The following is a 19,338-nucleotide window of genomic DNA, read 5'->3' as shown; positions in this document are numbered from 1 at the left end:
ATGGCTGGTTGACCCCAGTGCTGGGTACCTTAAAGTACTTGTCCAGGATCTCACTGTAGTTGCTGCCTTTCGAGAACCAGCCATCTGGAATGATCTCAGCCTCCAGCCATTGGATGATGCGACGCCGGAGTTCATCGCGGTTAGCTTGATAGCAGACAACTGTGGGGGCAGTGGGGGGTGGGGGCGTGAGGTGGGGGTGAGGCAGAGAACCCTGGGGTCATCAGCACCCATTGCCCAGAGTGCCACTCAGTTCTGAATGCGTCATCCGATTCAGTCTTCCCTTATCGCACCCAGAGTACAGAAATGTGTCTACCCCAGTAGTCACGCTCAGTACGTAAAACACCAATAAAGGTTAGAACAGTGGTTCCCAACCTACGGACCTCAACCCCCTAGGGGTTGCACATCAGATATCCTGCATAACAGATATTGACATTACAATGTATCTTGGTACATAACAGTAGCAAAATCACAGCAACAAAGTAGCAACAAAATGAATTATATGGTTGGGGGTCAGCACAACATGAGGGACTGTATTAAAGGGTCACAGCATTAGGAAGGTGGAGAAGCACTGGACTAGAAACTTGAAACTATGGTGAAACAGAGGAATTGTTATTTAAGAAAAAATAAGGAAGAAAAAAATAAAGGACTTTTTTATGAACGTTATGGGACATGGGGGAAAAAATCTAAAGTAGTTCTCTTGGTTCTGAGATGAGCTGAACATCCTAACAGATCAATAAATGAAAATGTGCGTTATTCATGCTGCTGGATTGTTCTTATCCTCCCTTTCTCACCTACTGTGCCTTTCAAAACATTCTCCCAACACCCGTTGTTATAAACAAGAGAAAACAAGGACGGGCCACGCCTCAGCCCTGCTCTGGGCCTCTGTTTGAGTCATGGTAGAGAAGCAGGGAGGAGACGGCTCCGGCCAAAGGAAATTCCTGGAGGACAGCATATGCTAGGACCTGGCGAGGGCACAGGGCCAGGGGTGAGCATATGGGCATTTCCCAGTTTGTCCTTCCTAGCTGCGCGATTTAGGAGCTGACTCGATCCCATGAGCCTTTAAATCGTCGCTCTAAGGCAACCACAGTGAGACCTGCAGGATCACTGTGAGGCCCGGGCGTGGAAGCCACGTTGAGATTTTGATGCATCTTGATAGAAAGCAACGGCAGTTGCTGTGCTGGCATTTCCTACTCTCCTCTTACAAAAGTAGCCGTGTCTTCTGATTTCTCTGGGCCCACGACATGAGCGTGTCTTACAAGGCCCCAAAAGAAGGGCTCACTTGCTGTCCCTACAGGACTCACCACTTAGCAAAAATTCAGAACAGCCAACATTTAGACCCAAACAGCCTCTTTGATTGGCAGACACTAAAACAAATGAAGGTTTAAAAATGCAGCCTCATGGTTTTACTGAGCTGTGTTGCGCTCAGACAGGCTCTGGATCAAAAGTCCTGACCCCATAGATGACCCTGGCAGCCCAGCGGGGACTGCGGAAGACAAGACACTTCCTCTTGTGATAAGGCTCCTCCCCAAGATGAACACACACTAAAGCGAGGTCAGGTACTTACTCGGGCTGGCAGAGGGACTCACAGACTTCTTTTCTGCAAGACAAAAGGAGATTTGTAATACTAAGTGAAAGATAAAAGGATATGCTGAGGATTTTAGGATTAAACTGTGAAGTCTTGTAACATTGACATCACTTTGCCTTAAATTCTTTTTTTTTTAAATTAAGATTTATTTATATTTATTTTATGTGCATGGTGTTTTGCCTGCATCTGTCTGTGCACTGTTGTGCATCCCTGGTACCTGCAGGTCAGAAGAGGGCATTGGATCTCCTGGAACTGGAGTTACAGTTGGTTGCTAGCTACCATGTGGGTGCTGGGAACTGAACCCAGGTCCTCTGGAAGAACAGCCAGTGTGCTTAACCACTAAGCCATCTCTCCAGCCCCCACCCTGTCATAATTCTTACATCCTTGTCTTTCTTGTAGGATCTAAGGATTGGGATCCTTCCTGCTTGCAGACACTGAATTACCTTTTTAAATTTATATTTCTTCCTACTGGGCTGAGATTTCAAAACTTCATATAGAGATTAATTTTGTACAGGGGAGAGAGGAGACTGGTGTCTGGGATAAATCTTCATGTTTTTCCAGGGAAAGCCAAAGACGGAACGGCTGGGCAGGCTCTACACTTGGAAAGGCCTGGTGACAAGCAACCACGCTTGGGAATCCATCTTTCCAGCTGGTCAATATGATAAGAAGGGAAACAAGGGAAGCATATTATGAGGCTAGAAAAGCCCACATTTTAAAAGCAGGAAAAGGAGAAACTGATCTACTTTTTCTAAAAGGGGTGGAAGTCTTTTAAGGACCATTTTTACCATTGTTGACTATTGATACAGTCAATAGTTTACTCTCTGGCTGCAGGCGATGCTGAGAGCAGACCCTGGTCTGAAGCAGGAAGCAGAGGGGAAGGCCCCAGTCAGCCAGGTCAAACCTAGCAGGCTCCTGAAGGTCAGGCAGGAGCATCTCCAAACGGTTGTGTGGTCAGCCAGGCCACACTGCTCTGGTTTCCGTCTCTGTCCCCCTGTCACAAGCCCTGCCCTTCAGCAAGGACAGCAGGCCTTACCTTTGCAGTGTCCGTCATAATCCACCTGGATCTTGGATCCAGTGAGGCAGGCGTCTCTGTGAAGTTCACAGTGGTTGAGGTAGGTCTTGCCATTACTGCCGCACACAGGCCTCTTGTGAGGTTTGCATTGCTGAAACAGATGGGATGGAGGATGTCTGTGCAGCCTCGCAGGCGAGAACATGCACTCACACAGCCATCAACAGAGATGGAGCATGTACGCCACCAGGGCCCAGGGAACCCCAGCTCTGGTCACCACCACTGACTCTACTCCACTTGCTACAACAGGCATCCTGTTACCCCGAGTTCTCCACGTCTCTCTGTGCATCCTGGTTCACTGCCAACTTGCGAGTACACAAACACCCTCCTGTGGCCGAAATACTTGATTGCACATATGTATCCCCAATGCAACAGCACAAAGAGGCTGTGCTTTCAGGAGATGAAGTCACCAGAGCTCCTTCCTCATGAACGAGTTATGAATTAAGGTTGCAAAAGAGATTTTACACAGCATTGGACCCTTTGGCCCTTTTCCCATTTGCCATGTGAGAACGCTGTGTTCAACGGTTCCTTTGCAAGCGGAGACCAGGCCTCACCAGACATTAAATGAATTTGTTTTGATCTTGCATGCCACAGCTTCCAACACTGTGAGAAGTATACTTCTATATGATTTAAAGTGCTCAGCTCAGGCATTTTGTTACGGAAACAGAAATGAACTAATCCTAGTTTCCATGACACAGAAGAGCAGAGCTGAGAGTTGGGAACATGGAAACTTAATGCGCAAATGTACTCGTACACGCACGCACACACACGTACACACAAACACACACACATGCATGCACACACGCACGCACACACGTACACACAAACACACACATGCATGCACACACGCACGCACGCACACACACGTACACACAAACACACACATATGCATGCACACACGCACGCACGCACGTACACACAAACACACACATGCATGCACACACGCACGCACACACACGTACACACAAACACACACATATGCATGCACACACGCACACACACATATACACAAACACACACACATGCATGCACACACGCACGCACACACACGTACATACAAACATACACACACAACCTGATTTTTCCAGAGCCAAATTACAAGGATTTCATATTCTCCTCAGCGTTTGGGAGTCATTGAGCTTTTGGCCTAGTTTCACAACCACTGTTGTACGGCTGGCAGTAGGGGTGAAAGACAACAGGAAATCATTATGGACAGAAATATGGAATAAAGTTCATCTGGCTTGCAGGCCGGCTAGGGCTGCTAAAGGCACAGAGACAAGAGGACAGATGTTAAAACGGTTGCATGCCCTTCCTGAGCAGGAAAGAAGTCCCACCCCTCCATTTTATACATGAGCATCCCCAAGGCAAGAAAGGTGAGCTTCGTTTATTCATCAGCCCACATTCACTATGGAGTGCTTGCTGTTTCGGGTGCTGGACAAAACCAACATGGGCTCATCTTTACAGCAACTCCTGAGAATTCGTTTGCTCAAAATCCCATGACTATCTGTGGACAAGCAGAGACTCTGCTTAGAGTCTGATTTATGCCACCACATGGTGGTCAGTGTCCTTCTGGTGCAGACGGCCAGGGTGAAGGGATCCTAGCAGGACCAGGTTTTAGGAAGTTGGTACACTTTCCCTTCAGATGTAGTGAATCAGGGTCCAGGGATTAACAGGGTATTATCTACAGAAGAGCCCATTTCCAGGGTATGGAGTGGCTTGACAGAAGGGAGGACGGAAAAGCCCATGGCCTGTGTTATTTACATCCACATCAAGAATGAAAATTAAAGTCTTGCCTATTTCTCAGAGGCTCATTTTGACTTCCAAATGCCATTTAAAAACGTAACTTCAAAGTCCACATTCTGTCTGATAATTTAAAAATTTGCATATTCTTTGACCCAGCAGCCCCCAGTTCTAAGAAATAAAGGGTATTGGCAAAAGGATGCTGTTGCTGTGGCAGCAAAGACCCCAGAGAACCACTAACACACTCGTCGTCAAGGAAACGAGTGAATAAAGTTACATCACGTTAAATATTATTCGATGTCTGATGAAAGGTCAAATCCGTGTTGATTCGAGAGGCGGCCATGGCATACCACAGCCTGCAGAGTACAAACTGCACACACGGATGTGTGGAAATAGTACTTTGTATGAAACAGGGGAAGGTTGGTGTTTAGAAACGCTGCTAATGCCAGCTGCCTCAGACTAAGGAGAACCGAGATTTTGGTAGCACAAATGTCTAAACATCTACCCTATTTGAGACATAAAGCAATTGTAATTTCTAATTTGAAGAAAAAAATTTTAAATTTAATACCATATATAATTTCAATACACTTTACATATTAAATAACACTACAGTGGGGTGACTGGGTAGATTTTTTTTTAATTTTTAATTTTTTTTTTTCAAGACAGGGTTTTTCTGTAGCTTTGGAGCCTGTCCTGGAACTAGTTCTTATAGAGCAGGCTGGCCTCGAACTCACAGAGATCTGCCTGCCTCTGCCTCTCAAGTGCTGGGATTAACGGTGTGTGTCAGACGGGGTGTGGCTGCTTCCTGCTACACCAGTGGTCAGTGGAATTAAAGACAGCTCAGCTTTGCCATCGTTGCCTCAAAGGACTAACACTAGATTCCTAGGGAACGCTTAGAAGTTCTTGTTACTTCACACCTAGAAAGTCGAGCTTCAACCTCCAGCATGAGAAACAACCCAAAACCTCAAAAGACAGAAACTCTGACAGATTTGAAACTAGACACAAATGTTTAAGTACATCCTCTTTCGTGACTCACGTGACCTTGGGTCCACATTCCATGCTTCCCCACCTGTAACCGCGGTCTCTCAAGCCCATTTTCACCTTTGAGGCTACACCCACCCTTTACCTCTTTACACTGCACAGCGGTCTAGGAGCCACACAAGAGAACACGTGTTCTGTCTTTCTCTCTGAGTTTGCATCACCTCTCTTAAATATCACCTTCCAGGTCCACCTATTTTCTACAAACACAATTTTTTCTTTACAGCTGAATAATGTTTCATTGTGGATATGGACCACATTTTCAGCATCTGTTCATCTGCTGGAGACATCTAAAGTGGTTCCAATTCCAGATATATGTATCATATGTGCAAGCATGCACACATGCACACACACACACACACACACACACACACACACGCACGCACGCACGCACGCACACGTATATTGGCCAGAGGTCCACATTGAGTATCGTCCTTGGTTCTCTGTATGATTTTCTGAGACAGAGTTCTCACTATGCCTGGAGCTCATGATTTGGCTAGAATGACCGACCGGTCAGTGCTCTCTATGGATTTGCCCCTTGCCTCCAGTGCTGGGGTCACAGACTGCTGCTGCCACCCCAGAGATCTGTGTAGGTCCCGAGGCTCTGAACATAATACGGCAAGCATGTTTCCTGCTAAGCTAGCTCCCTAGCCTCCCTAAACTTTTTTTTAAAAATATATGAAACACTATCTCTTTTAAAATTTAATTTAAAAACCAGAAGTTTCACTCTTAACCCTAGGGGAAGTCTTCCTTGTGCCTTTAGAACAGACAAGTTGCGTGTTTATAGAAATGATGGGATTCCTGGAACCTTCCAGTCACTGCCCCCCACAGCTGCCATCAGGACCTACCTCAATGCAGAGGCACGTGGGCTCCCCCTTCTCTGTGACTGCACACTCCCGGCCAGCTCCACAGAACACATTGGCGCAGATCTTGGATTTGCTCCTTGGTTCTTCCTAAAACACAGATCATAAAGGGAGCCATATTACTGAGACAAGCCCACTACAGGATGAAACAATGTTGGCCACGACCTTTCAGGCTTGTCTCCCTGACGTTGTCCTCCACTAACCCGCACCAACATCACAGGCATTGTTCCAGCTCAGGTTTGGGAACCCCAGATTGTTCTTCTAAGAGCAAAGCAAGAATGACTTTCTTGCTTTCTTCCTCCTTTAAAAAAATGCACTGTGCCAAGGCTGAGACACAAAGGGCTTTGGTCTCCTGAGCTCTGTGGCTCCCAGAGAGGAAGCACTTAGGACACAAATATGGAAGTGTCACAGTGGGAGCTCCAGGGAGCAACTGTGTATGAGAGAATCGGGAGAGACTTTCTGAAGATTCCATCTTTAAGGATGAGAAGACTTAGCCAGGAAGAAATGGCAACACTGAAGATGCATTCAGACATCCGAACACCAAGAGGTGTTTACAGCAATACCATTTCAAGGGGCAGGAGAAGGATGGCTAAAACGTGGACATGCTATTGTTTGATATTCAGCCACTGTGCATGCTCAGGCTACAATATAAAGAGGACCAAAGCAACCGAAAGAGAGCAGAAGAGCCCACAGCCTCTTGCTGTTCAGACAGATGTAACAGAACTCCAAGGAAAGGAAGGTCTGTATGCCCCCATGAAAATGGGAGCTTTGATAGGCACGATTTGTTGGTGGCACATTCTTTTAGTTTCTTTCCCTGGTGGTAGAGGGCCAGCCCTCCCTCTTTCACCACGCACCCCACAGTGGTGTCTGAACAGAAAACGGGATTTGCTACAGGCTTTCCCGCCTAAGCCTGCTGGGCTGGAGCTGGCTACAAAACAAAGATGGAAGAAGCCTACGAATGATTGGGGTTAAAACAAAGTCCACGCTTCTAGCCCACGCCTACCGTGTTATCTAAAGGACTCAAACCCTCACGTCTGTAGCAGAATATATCTTAACCGGGGAACCAAGAACAGGTCAAAAACCAAAAACAAAACCCCAAAAGAGTAGAGGTTTGAGAGCCGTGAGACAGGTCCAAAATAACTGCTCTGCTGCCACCTGGAGGCTACTTTGCAAACTCCAGGCTTTTCTTTTCTCCCATAAGCCAGCTTGCCTGCCATGCAGGGTTCTCATTGGTCTATAGCTCATTTGCATTTTCACATCTCATTGGTTTACATGCTGTTGCTAAACTCTCCCCTCCTTTTTATGTTGCTAAGGAGAATTCAAAAAAGCTGGCAAACAGTGAAGAAAAGAGGAAGTAATTCTCAAAGGTTGGAAGAATGGATTTAGATGTCTGTTTCCTAAACTGGGTGGGGTGGGGAGTGGGGTAGATAAAAATCCAGATGTTTTGTGGGCGCTGGACCTCGGAGCATAAAGCAAAGCTAGAAGGGAGAAGAAAAGCGATTGCTGCTTGTTGTAAAATAACTCGGGTGCCTCTTCCCTTCCCTGACTCTAACCCGTGGGTCCACGAAATGAGCACTATGCACAAACGCACACGGCAGAGCTTGGGCATGTGTCTGCACTCCAAGTGTTCCCCGCATGTCCCAAATTAGTCCCCCTGGTTCTTCTAGCCACTTATTTCCTCATCTGTGAAACAGGAGTAAATAGAGTATAAAAAAGTGTGATCAATGGGAACAGCTTAGAAGACCAGCAGCGTTCAGAGCACTTTGTCTCGTGTGTATGGTTATTGTGTATCTGTTGTGTCCCGGAGGGTGCACCTGCCAAGGTATGTGTGGAAGTCATAAGACAACTTACGGGCGTGGGGTCTCTCTCTCCATCTGGCCAGTTCCAGGGATCAAACTCAGTTGTCAGGCTTGGCCACAAGTGCCTTTACCCACTGAGTTATCTCACCTCACTGCTTTTTTGGTGAATAATACAAATAAAAGCTGATCTGTGGAGCCTGAATTCAACCCAAGTCGCTTGCAGAAGCAGTTCTCAAAGCTACGTTTGGAGAATACCTTTTTCTTACAGCGTAACAACTAATATTTGAAGAGGGCAATCAAAACTTGCAAAATGTTTCCATACACATGATTTCACCTTATTGCATGGCTATTATTAGTCCCATTTTACAAATGAGGAAATTGAGGCTCCAAAAGTTCAAATAATTTGCCTAAAGTCCTAAAACCAAAGAGAGAGGACCCTGTATTCAGCGCACGGGTGCCTAATCACCCATTCATAAACACCTGGCATCCTGCAACGTGCCCAAGCTACTTAAACTCTGTAAGTCCCTAACCCTGATGTCATTAAGCTCTGTAAGTCCCTAATCCTGATGTCACGTCATCCCATTTTACAGGTGAGGAAGCTGACCTTAGAGGCCCAGGAACAAAAAGCAACCGAGGTGGATCTTCCTCCAACCAAAGGGAAACAATTCTTCCACGTTTGGTTTATTTTTACATCCACATGACTTGGTTAGGGAACTTAGAGTAGGAACATGGGTGCTACAATAGGAGGTGTGAGGAGACGGGGCTGAGTGCATTCGGCATTGAGATCCGATACCCGACTCTCATAGCCAACGCTCTTCCGTATCTGCCGCGGTCATGGTCATGAGCAGGGCAGTCTCTTGAAACCCGTCTCCTTGGGTGCAAACACGCACCACGGATGGTTGGAACTGCGTTGAGAATTAAAAGGGACAGGCTGTGTGCTTCGCGACAGGCAGTGGCTGTCACTACAGTGGGTGGTTTATTTTCAGTTTTCCAGCTGCACAGCTCTCACCGTCACCTTGGACTGTCACTGCCCCGTTCTTCCCTGTCCTCACCTACTGTGGAAGGCGCTGCTGAGGGCAAGGCCGGCAGGATGGAAAACACAAAGGTCCCTGGAGGGCCTTTGACAGGGCACAGCGATGGGGGGAGGGGCCCCAGTTACACAAGCCTTCTCTTTGCAGGTGACGTGTCTGTCAATAGGTGGCAATCTCTCTCTTTGTCTCACACAGCTCAGAGCCGCAATGCAGAAGAGCCTTCCTGGCTGCAGCTCTACCCAGCTCCGTCCCCCTAGTGAGAATTGCAGGAATGAGGGAGAAGAGGAAGACAGACAGGGACATGGGCAGAAGGAGCTGCCAGTCTGGGGCGGCCGTCCCTCCTGGGGCACTCAGTGCCCTTCCTCTCCTCACTCACAGGTGTGCTTGACTGCAGAAATCAAGGTCAACGATGAAGGGCATTCTCTCCCTAGAAGTGTTGTCTCTGTGCTATTCAGAGCTGTCCTTTAAGCCCCGGAGTGTCAGAGCCAATCCCAAGGCTTCTGGAAACTTCTTTGGGGTCAGAGCTTCTGCAGAGTGGCTGATTCCACTTGGAAAGTCTAAGGCTAACTCAGTACCTACAGCTGAGCAAAGCACTGTAGACTTCTTCCTCACCATCTGTCTGTGTGTCTTTCAGTTGCATGTAACAGATGCAGGGATGTTTGAGATTCAGAAAAGCTCCATGCAGCAGCACTGGTGACGGGCAAGTCAGAGAAGGAACACAAGTTGACCGGGTCCCTGGGTCTCCATGGTCCCTTCTCTGGTAGGGCCGAGGGAGGGCGCTGAGGGCAAAGGGGCCAGTTTTGAGGCCTGGTACAGGGATGGCTATAGAACTGTTGCACCGTCATCAACCGTAGTGACTTTAGGGATAGTTAGCCACACTGGCTCTTGCAGGGTCGCTGTGCAAGGTCTCCAGCATGTCCATAAAAGTGTGAACAGACACTGTGCGTGACTGGAGGTGTGCTCTTGAAGCATGAACACCCAAACATAGCTTTAAAAGCCAACAAGCCATCTGAATGGGGAGGCATATGCCTCTCATCCCAGCACCTGAGGCTGAGGCGGGAAGACACTGAGGTCCCAAGTGGGCTACATAACAAGATACTAAAACAACAACAAATAAATCCCAAACTACAAAAAACAAAAACAAACAAACAAAAAAAACCCCCTAAGCAACAGCAACAAAATATCTGCCTCTGTCTTAGTTAGGGTTACTATTACTGTGATGAAACACCATGACCAAATGCAACTTGGAGAGGAAAGGGTTAATTTGGCTTAAACTTCCACATCACTGTTTATTCTCAAGGGTCAGAACAGGAGCATGGAGGCCAGAGCTGATGCAGAGGCAACAGAGGGGTGCTGCTTACTGGCTAGCTCCTTAGGGCATGCTCAGCCTGCTTTCTTATAGAACCCAGGACCTCCAGCCCAGGGGTGTCACCTCCTACACAAGCAGCCTCCCCTCCCATCAATCACTAATTAAGAAAATGCCCTACAGGCTTGCCTACAGCTTGATCTATGGTTTCTCAATGAGGTTCCTTCCTCTCGGGTGACCTCAGCTTGTGTCTGGTTGACATGAACTAGCACAGTCTCCAAACGGAAAACCTGATGGAGTTCCAGCATGGGCCTCTCTCTTCTGACCTGTCTCCACGCTGCTTTCTGGATGTGCATGGCGAGCTAGACTTGGAAGAGTTGGTCTCCTGGCTAATTTCCACCCCACACACGCCTCTTGGCAAACGAATGCCCAGCAGTTCCACCTTTTCCCAGTTGAAAACTTGCCCTGTCCGCTCAGGCATGTTAATGCTGTTGCTTGCTTGCACAGCAATTTTAAAATCAATTTAAACTTAACTTTTTAAAAATTTTGCATTTGTGGGTATGCATCCTGTGTGAGGGATATGCTGTGGGTATTGGATCCCCTGGAGCTTGGGTTATAGGTGGTCATGAACCAGCAAACATGGGTGCTGGGAACTGAACTTTGGTCCTCTGCAAGGGCAACAAGTCCTCTTAACCACTGCTTGGAAATTTGATAGGCTTTTTTTTTCTTTCTAAAAGAAGCCCAACTCTAGGCTCTTCCAGATTTGAAATCCGTGCCTGACTGTCCTCAGATGACACCAGACCCTGGCCTCCAGCTCTCAACTCCAGCCTCTTCCCAATGAACCACTCTCTCTGGCTACAAATTAAAGTCAAGAAACAGATCATCTTCAGCCCAAGGTCTTACAGACCTGCAATCGTTTTTGGTTTTTTTGCCAGCAAAATGATAAAGGAGGTTATTTGTAAAACCGGTAGAGGTGATCCTGTCTCAGGGCCAAACATCACAAAATACACATGGGAATGTTTCTAAAAAGCCTTGCAAAGTAAAACAGTTTCTGCAGGAACCATGTGCGCTGGCAAGGACGGAAGCTCATAAGCAAAGCCATAAATGTCAGCTTAATACATCGCTTCACTAATTGGAACTGGGTCAGCATCATCTTAGTTCTCCCCTTCCCATCCCTCCCTCCCCCGCCTTCACTCCATCCTGCTTATGCCAAGGTAGATATCTGGCCCCGTTTGCCACTGTCCTGTAGTACAGCGGCTTGGTTGACAAGGAGAAGGGCTCTCTGATGCAGAGCGCCATGGTGCTGGGGACAAATGGATTTACAGAACTGGGGAGATGGGACCGGGGACACAGAGGTAAGGATGCTGGTTGTGCAGGCAGCCCTGCTGGAGTACAAGCCCATAGTAAAGCTGTAGACAGTGATGGAGAAAAAGAGAGCTTTTCCAGCTGCTAGAATCTGACTGGAGCATCCATCACACGAGTCTCTGCTCCCCTGCTTTGAGAAGGAATGGGCTAGTGCATCACTGCGGGCAGGGGGAGAGGAAGGGGGAGAGGCTCTCTACAACAGTAATTCTGATTGGCTTGGCAGTCGGCAAAGCATTTGTGACAACTCCACGCTCAAGTGTCCTTTGCCTGTGTGTGTTCCCAGCCAACACCTTATGGGTTCTGAGAGGCCCAAAGCTTGACTGTTTGGTGGGGACTTCAATAAGAGCAGGCAACTGGGAATGCAAAATGGAGCCCAGGGTTCTGGGAGGGACTTGGCAAACAAAAGCGACGAAACAGATGCTTAATTAGTATCGGGGGCAATCCAACTCTCCCTTTGTTTCATGGGTTCCTTCTTTAACAAGAGCTTTCTAACAACAGTTCTGGGCCTCTTGTCAGCCTGTCAGAGCCCTGCAGAATAGCCTTTGCACATATGGCTTAGCTCAGGCAAGCACTAAGTGGCTTGCATACTTGGGCTGCCCACAGACCCCCTCTCAGGGAACAGCTTTCACGTTAAATGGCATTTGGGAATACAAAGTTTCAATTATACAAGATGAGAAGTCTCTGCAGATGATGCTTGCTTTTTTTTTAAATTTAAAACTGTAATGGATGTTTTTAATTTGCCAAGAAAAGAGACCTTAAATCTTCTCGGGGCAAGCACAAAATAGTAACTACATCCTAGAGGTAACAGGAGCTTGATTGTGTATGAATATAAAAACACTGGGCTGGAGAGATGGTTCAACCACTGAAGGCTAAGGCTCACAACCAAAGATAGGGATGCAAAAATAATCAAGTTGCTTACTGCAAATACATAACAATTTTTGTATACCAGTCAAAGTTTAGAATGCCTGTGTGAAACTTCCAAGCACAGAACACTTATCTATTCCAAATTATCCTAGTGGATTTGCACAAGAGATTCATTTTCATTCTTCAGACTCAGCCGAATATTTGTCCACTTTAACAGCCAGTATGGGGCATAAACAGACATCTCCAGGTTTCTTCAAATAAGGGAAGTAAATCATTTAAACGTATTTAAAATTAGAACTGATGAGGGCCCATATTAGTTAGAGAATGGTGACAGGGGCAGCGTGTGATACCTGCAGTCCCAGCACTCAGGAGGCAGAGGCAGGCGGATCTCTGTAGTTCAAGGCCAGCCAGTCTACAGAGGGAGTTCCAGGACAGCCAGGGCTGCATCTCGATGACCCAGCTGGGTATGATGGTGAGCACACCTGTACCCCCAGTTCTGAGTGAGGAAGTCACCCAAGTCTAGGAGTTCCGTGCTAGTTTAGAAAACATAGGGACACTCTGCCTCAAAACAAGTAAACAAAGGAAAAACAAACTAACCAAGATAACAGTCTGTGACCGGCATGGCACGAGGGATATAGAATATAGCGGTATAAGATGGGGCTTACACCTCTCCCTGCCCACGAGGGATATAGAATATAGTGGTATAAGATGGGGCTTACACCTCTCCCTGCCCACGAGGGATATAGAATATAGCGGTATAAGATGGGGCTTACACCTCTCCCTGCCCACGAGGGATATAGAATATAGCGGTATAAGATGGGGCTTACACCTCTCCCTGCCCACGAGGGATATAGAATATAGCGGTATAAGATGGGGCTTACACCTCTTCCTGCAGGATGGCAGGGTCTACCCAAAAACCCTGTGGACATGTGGAGAAACAAAGAAGAAAGGATTGGGAGTACACAGAGACTGCTTCATGGGAGGAGGGTAGAGATATAGTTGAAAGACGTCTAGAACTTTCTAAAGAATATTGAGGTCTGGCAGTATACTGGGTGTAGGGGAAGGAAGGGGTGAGCCTTTGGTTTTGGGGGACCAGCAGGTAGAGGAAAGTCTGTCAGAGATACAACCATGGCAAGAGGGTAGGGTGAGCACAAGGTGGGCAGGGACGAGCCAGGTACGGACATACGTCTACGCAGAGAGTAGGACATCCCACTGACAGCCAGAAATAGGGACAGATGCACATCTGGATGCCATCTGTGCAGGAACGAGAGGTGGGGGAAGAGGAGCTCGGACTCAGGAGGAAAAGGGTGGGGTAGAGGCTGAGAGCAGGGGAAGGGGAGGAGGACTCCAAAGCAGGGTCCAGCAATGGCAGAGCGAGCCTGTGCCCACCAGCCCACAGGGTGGTCAGAAAGGACACCTTTGCTCCAGGCAGACGCAGTGGTGGGCCAGGTACAGGGTCTGACAAGCTCAGTCCGGATAGGGTAGCAGATCCTCTCATTTCTCTGCCTGCCCACAGCCCAAGGTCTCTGAAAGGAAAACAGCCATAAGAAAGTGGCGGAGGAAGATTCGGGAAACGGGGAGAAGCCCAGCTAGCTGAGCACACCAAAGAGCTCCAGAGATGGTCACAATGGTGTGGGAAGTGGCCTGGTAAATGTTAGCATGAGGCAGTGAGAGAACTGCAGCTCTGAGCCAGTCACCAAGAAACACACCCGAAGGAGGACCCTGCAAATGCGCCTGCCTCCGGTATGGTGTGACCTGGGAAGAAGCTTAACATCTTCAAGCCTCAGTTTACCAGTCTATGGTACACAAGGGTTGGACATGATGCTCAGGTCCCTTGTGACCCAAGGCCTGTCCCACAAGGGGCAGTGACAGGTGACCCGAGGCCTCGGTGTGGGAGGCAGAGAGATACGTCCATGCTGAGAGAGCTTGGGTATAGAGTTTATTTAATGGGTATTGGTATATAAAAGTAAGGGGTTATGGAGAAGGGGAGAGAAAGAAGGGGGTACAGAAAAAGAGGAAAAAAGAGAGGAGGGAGGGGAGGGGAGAAGGTAGAGAGGCTGTAGTTACCTCTTTAGAAGAGGGAAGTGGGGGGCTGGAGAGGAGGCAGGAGATCCCCTTGCCTTGGTGGTAGGAAGGGAGAGATTGAGAGTGGGTGGTGCTTGTCTCTTAAAGGGGCAGGATACCCAGGTGACAGGCCAGGCCGGCGGATTACAACTAGCTCAAACATCTACCACACCATGTGACCCTACCAGTAATGTTTATCTCCCAAGTAAGCTCACTGGAATGCCTACACTAGGAGAAAGATTGTCTTTTTGAGACAGGATCTCACTAAGTAGCCCTGATTTACCTCAAGCATGCTATGTATATGTCAGGGTTGGTACTGAACCAGCAGCAATCCTTCTGCCTCAGTCTCCAGGGTCCTGGGATTACAGGCATGTCTGCCACACCCAACTTGTGTACCCACCAGTTTGACGGCATTTCAAGGCTTTTGGCTGGAGGCATTAGAGTAGGTTCCTAGAGTCCAAGGACTTCATAAGAAATGCTTTTCTACTTTCTCCCGGATCACTCTAGAGCAGTCGTTCTCAACCTGTGGGTTGCAACCCCTTTGCGGGGAGGTCAACTAATCCTTTCACAGGATTGACCAATCCTGCATATCAGATATTTACATTATGACTCATAATTTTGTGGTTGGGGGTCACCACAACACGAGGAACCAACTGTATTAAAAAGGGTCGAAGCACTAGGAGGCTGAGAGCCACTGACCTAGAGGGGAACAGTGGGTACCAAGTGGGCGTAGTTCCCTGGGGAGGAGCCTGTTGGAACATTTTACTCCACTAGAACGCTACTAATAAAGTTCTAATTCTACTTATGTTTGCCTTGTATGAAAAAAGAGTGGGGAGAACGAGAAAATGGCTAACGGAAATTCCCTGGTGATTCAGAGCCCCCTCTCCTGCCAAGAACCTGTCACAGAAGTATGTCTGGTGCTGCCAGGCCTCACATCTACTCGGCATTCATGCTCTAATTATTTCCACATGCAGTTCAAGAAAAATGCCTCATCAAGAGTTTCTTTTAAAAAAAAATCCCCCACACCTAAATCCCCAACACTCTCAATTCTGGGTGGAGAAGGCTCCAGCTCAGCTGGCTGAGCCATCCCAGACAGCCAGTTTTAGAAGCATCCCCTGCAGCAAAAGCCACATCTGGACCTGCGACATCCCTGCTTGCTCCCAGCCCTCTCTCCATCCTGAGCAAACTGACCCTCCATCTCCCGAGGCTTCCCCAGCCAGGAACCAATTAGTATCCGTTCTTCAGAATTCGGAGTGGAAGGCAGAGTTGTTGTTCTGACTTGGTGGGAGGGAGTGGGGACGGGGATACAACCAAGAGGCATCTTGCTCCATTAGCCAATTCCAGCAATACCTGGGAGGTGGCTGTTGGCAACACACACTTGCCAGGAAAGGAACGGGCTGTGGCAAAATAACCACAGTAACTACCGTGATTGGGGAATAGTGAACTCTACTCCTCACGCCTATCTGTGGCTTAATTCCATTACCACAATTTGCATACAGCTCCCTGTCTTAGTGTTCTACTGCTGCGAAGAGACACCACGACTAAGAAGATTCTTATGAAAGAAAGCATTTAAATGGGGGGGGGCTCACTATTAATGGAGTTTCAGGGGTTTAGTCTATTATCATGGCAGGGAGCATGGTGGAAGGTATGCAGGAGAAGCAGCTGAGAGCAAGCAGCTAGAAAGACTCTGAAAACCCATCTCGAGACACACTTCCTCCAACAAGATGACACTTCTTGGTCCTTCTAATCCTTTCAAACAGCGACTAAGCATTCAAATATAACAGAGCTTATTCAAACCACTCTGCTACCCTATTCTCAAGGGAAGTCACTGTCCTGCACACTGGTTCCCACGCGGGTTGGCTGCCTGACTCGAAAACACCAGCCCTTACTTAGACACATCCACAAGGCATGGTCTTTCCCCCTCTCTGTGTGACTTTCCCTGTTTAACGTGGCCTTGGGATCCTTGATCTCATCATTGGGGATGCTCTTCTTTTCAGACTGCTCGACTGTGAAGAGTGCGGGTGGGGGGAACCTGTGAGTAGTGCAAGTGGCCAGGACAGGTTAAAAGCACAAATCTGGGCTCCTGAGGGTTTCCAAGTCCAAATGAGAGCTCATATTACCCTTTGAGAATAATGGTGTTAGGAGAGATTGCTGGATGCTTCTTTAGCCTTCAGATGGGCAGAGAATGTCCCACAAGACCAGCTTAGACTATCACCATCTGGGAAGTCTGATTTATGAACAGGCTTCCCTAAATTCTTCCTGTCCTTCAAGGTTTAGCTCAGGCCATGTTACTTCATCCTCAGTGAACCTTTCTTTTTGATTGTTAGAAACTCCTCCTTCCTCGTCTGACTTGTAATTCTCCCTTGCATGAACCCATTTTGATTATTTTTTTAAAAAAAAAACAGTAATTGACTGTATATATATATATATTCCTTCCAGCTGAGCTACAACCTTCTAGGTGACAGGAGTCAAGCTTTTTGTAGGCCCTAGCATATCAGCCACGTCACTCAATCAACCTTAAGAAAGAGTTAAAGGGCTTGGGTCACATCACTCTGGGCTGCGGCAGCAAGACACAGTGACATTACGGATCCTCTCCTGGAACTGACCCAAGGGTGGAGTCTTCTGCAGAAAGAGACTGAAGATGCCACAAATCTCCATGAGACCATTAATACCCAGCCTGGGATTTTCCCAATCTGGGATTGTCTATGACCCACCATAGACACCCGCAGGTGTATGTCTATGGGCACGTGTGTGCTGATGAGGCAGCTTGAAGGCAGGGGGTGGCAGAAATGACTTTCCGTGTCTATGATTCTGTGTGCTCCAGCTGAGACATGCTGAACCAATAAGAAAGAGAGAAGGAAGGTGGACGGAGTCCGGTGGGACTGCAGGGCATATATTCAGGCTGGATAAAGGCAGCCTGACACCTTGGTGGCCTAGTCAGAGAAGCAAGCGAGACATGGCGAGAGAAAGAGTGGACTGGGCTGGTTCCCTGGGGCCGCTGTTTGGCAACCTCTTCCTAGGAACCCTGAGCCTTCATTATCCTAGGACGTAAAAGCAACTGGGCTGCTCAACAAATTGCTCTGTCCCTTTTGTGGCAGAACATTTGAGTCTCCTGGCTATTGGCAGAACATCTGGGTCCTTTGGCACCCAACTCAGGTTCATTGCAAGCCTGGTAATGGGCTGCAATTTACTGGAAATTGAATTGGGAGGGAAGGCCCAGACTTAGCTGGACTTATGGAGTGTGTTTTCCCCGGGACTGGGTACTGTCAAAAGGATTGTGAGGCCCAACCAAGACAGAGACCTTCTGTCAGTGGAACTGGGAGACTTGTATAGGGGGCAGTACGATGAGGCTTCGGTTTAAAAGTGGGACAGAGCTCCGAGACTGTTTTGGAGGATGTGTGGTTGCAATTGTCCAACATCCTGACAATTTTTTTTCCTAGTCTAAAAGTGTCGAACGGGTTAAAACTTAGAAACTCCCAACTAAATGAAGTCTCCATATGTGTGTGGCTCAGGAGGGCTCTAGGAGACGCAGACAGATGTAATTAGAAGTGTGCAGACACTGTGTTACCATGGAAACTGCTGGCCAGAAGAAACCTGGAGTCCCAGGAATAGTCTTCCCGGGAACTGCCTGAGGCAGGTGCTACTCCTCGGGCTTGCCTGCTTCCAGGTGGCTCTTGGGTCCCTATTCCACCCTTCAGTAATGTGAGCCAATGGTTCCCTTGGCATCATCCCAAGGAAGGGAGCTGCGTGTCGCTAGAGGGAAGGCCACACGCTCCTTTTCTGTTTTATTAGTTATCGGCTCTGGGAAGGACAAGCAGAATAGGGTCTATGGATGCGGCTTTCAGCCATCTATCCTATCCGCTGGGACAACTGAAAGGGGGCAGACAGCAGCACAAACCACGACCCTAATCACATTGATCATGAGGTCTACAGAGGGAGGAAGGGGGAGATTATTTTATAGAGTAGGAACTCTACCTTGATGTCTGCGGGTCCCCAGAAACAGGTACAGATTTGAGGACTGGATTTCACCAGGACATACACATACTAAAACACGCAAATGGAACTCCCTCTGTACTTAGGAGCAGTGAGAAACCTAAGAAATTACTACTCAGGATATAAGCTGTTTCTTGCGGCCCTGCATCCACAGCCATGATGCTGGGTAACTTGGGAGAGGGGCACCCATGTTTCTAACCTTGGTCGTTATAAATGCTCTCACCTGCTTCTCTAAAAAGGTAACCCACTTCACACATTGTCACCAAAAGATGGTGCCTCTGAGCTGCTTCCTAGTGGTAAAGGGGCCAGGAGTTAATCATTCCCAGCAGGGAGGCTTAATAAATCTCCCCAGAAGAGGGGACATTTCTTGGGGTACATTGTTACACATTCCTTAACCAAAAGCAGTGGCTCTGGGTTCCTGTGGTCAGGAAGTGCAGGGAAAGGTCAGGGTGCCCCGGGAGACCAGCAGAAATGACTATATTTTAGGCATAAGAGAGCCAGGCTGAATACTATGAGCATCTGGTTCAGCCACAAGCACAGTTAGAAAATTGCAGGCTATTTAGAGGGGAAGGCCCACCCAGGAAGTCCCAGCCATCTGTGTCTAGCAGGAGTCCTGATGGT

At 48.0% G+C, this 19,338-nt stretch overlaps 1 protein-coding gene across 1 annotated transcript in view; it reads right to left on the bottom strand.

The window, feature by feature from the left end:
• The window catches only part of Fstl1 (follistatin like 1), a 56,431-nt gene that overhangs the window by 11,301 nt on the left and 25,792 nt on the right, over nt 1-19,338 (bottom strand). The window contains exons 3-6 of the mRNA XM_075962394.1: nt 6,281-6,385; nt 2,619-2,748; nt 1,565-1,597; nt 29-159 (exon numbers count right to left, since the gene is read on the bottom strand). Of these exons, the coding sequence (XP_075818509.1) occupies nt 29-159; nt 1,565-1,597; nt 2,619-2,748; nt 6,281-6,385 (399 nt within the window). The remainder of the gene's footprint in view (nt 1-28; nt 160-1,564; nt 1,598-2,618; nt 2,749-6,280; nt 6,386-19,338) is intronic.

This window comes from Microtus pennsylvanicus, chromosome 1 (genome assembly GCF_037038515.1).
Source record: "Microtus pennsylvanicus isolate mMicPen1 chromosome 1, mMicPen1.hap1, whole genome shotgun sequence".
NCBI lineage: Eukaryota > Metazoa > Chordata > Mammalia > Rodentia > Cricetidae > Microtus > Microtus pennsylvanicus.
Note: the sequence above shows the minus strand (reverse complement) of the source record. Positions and strands in the feature narration are given on the sequence as shown.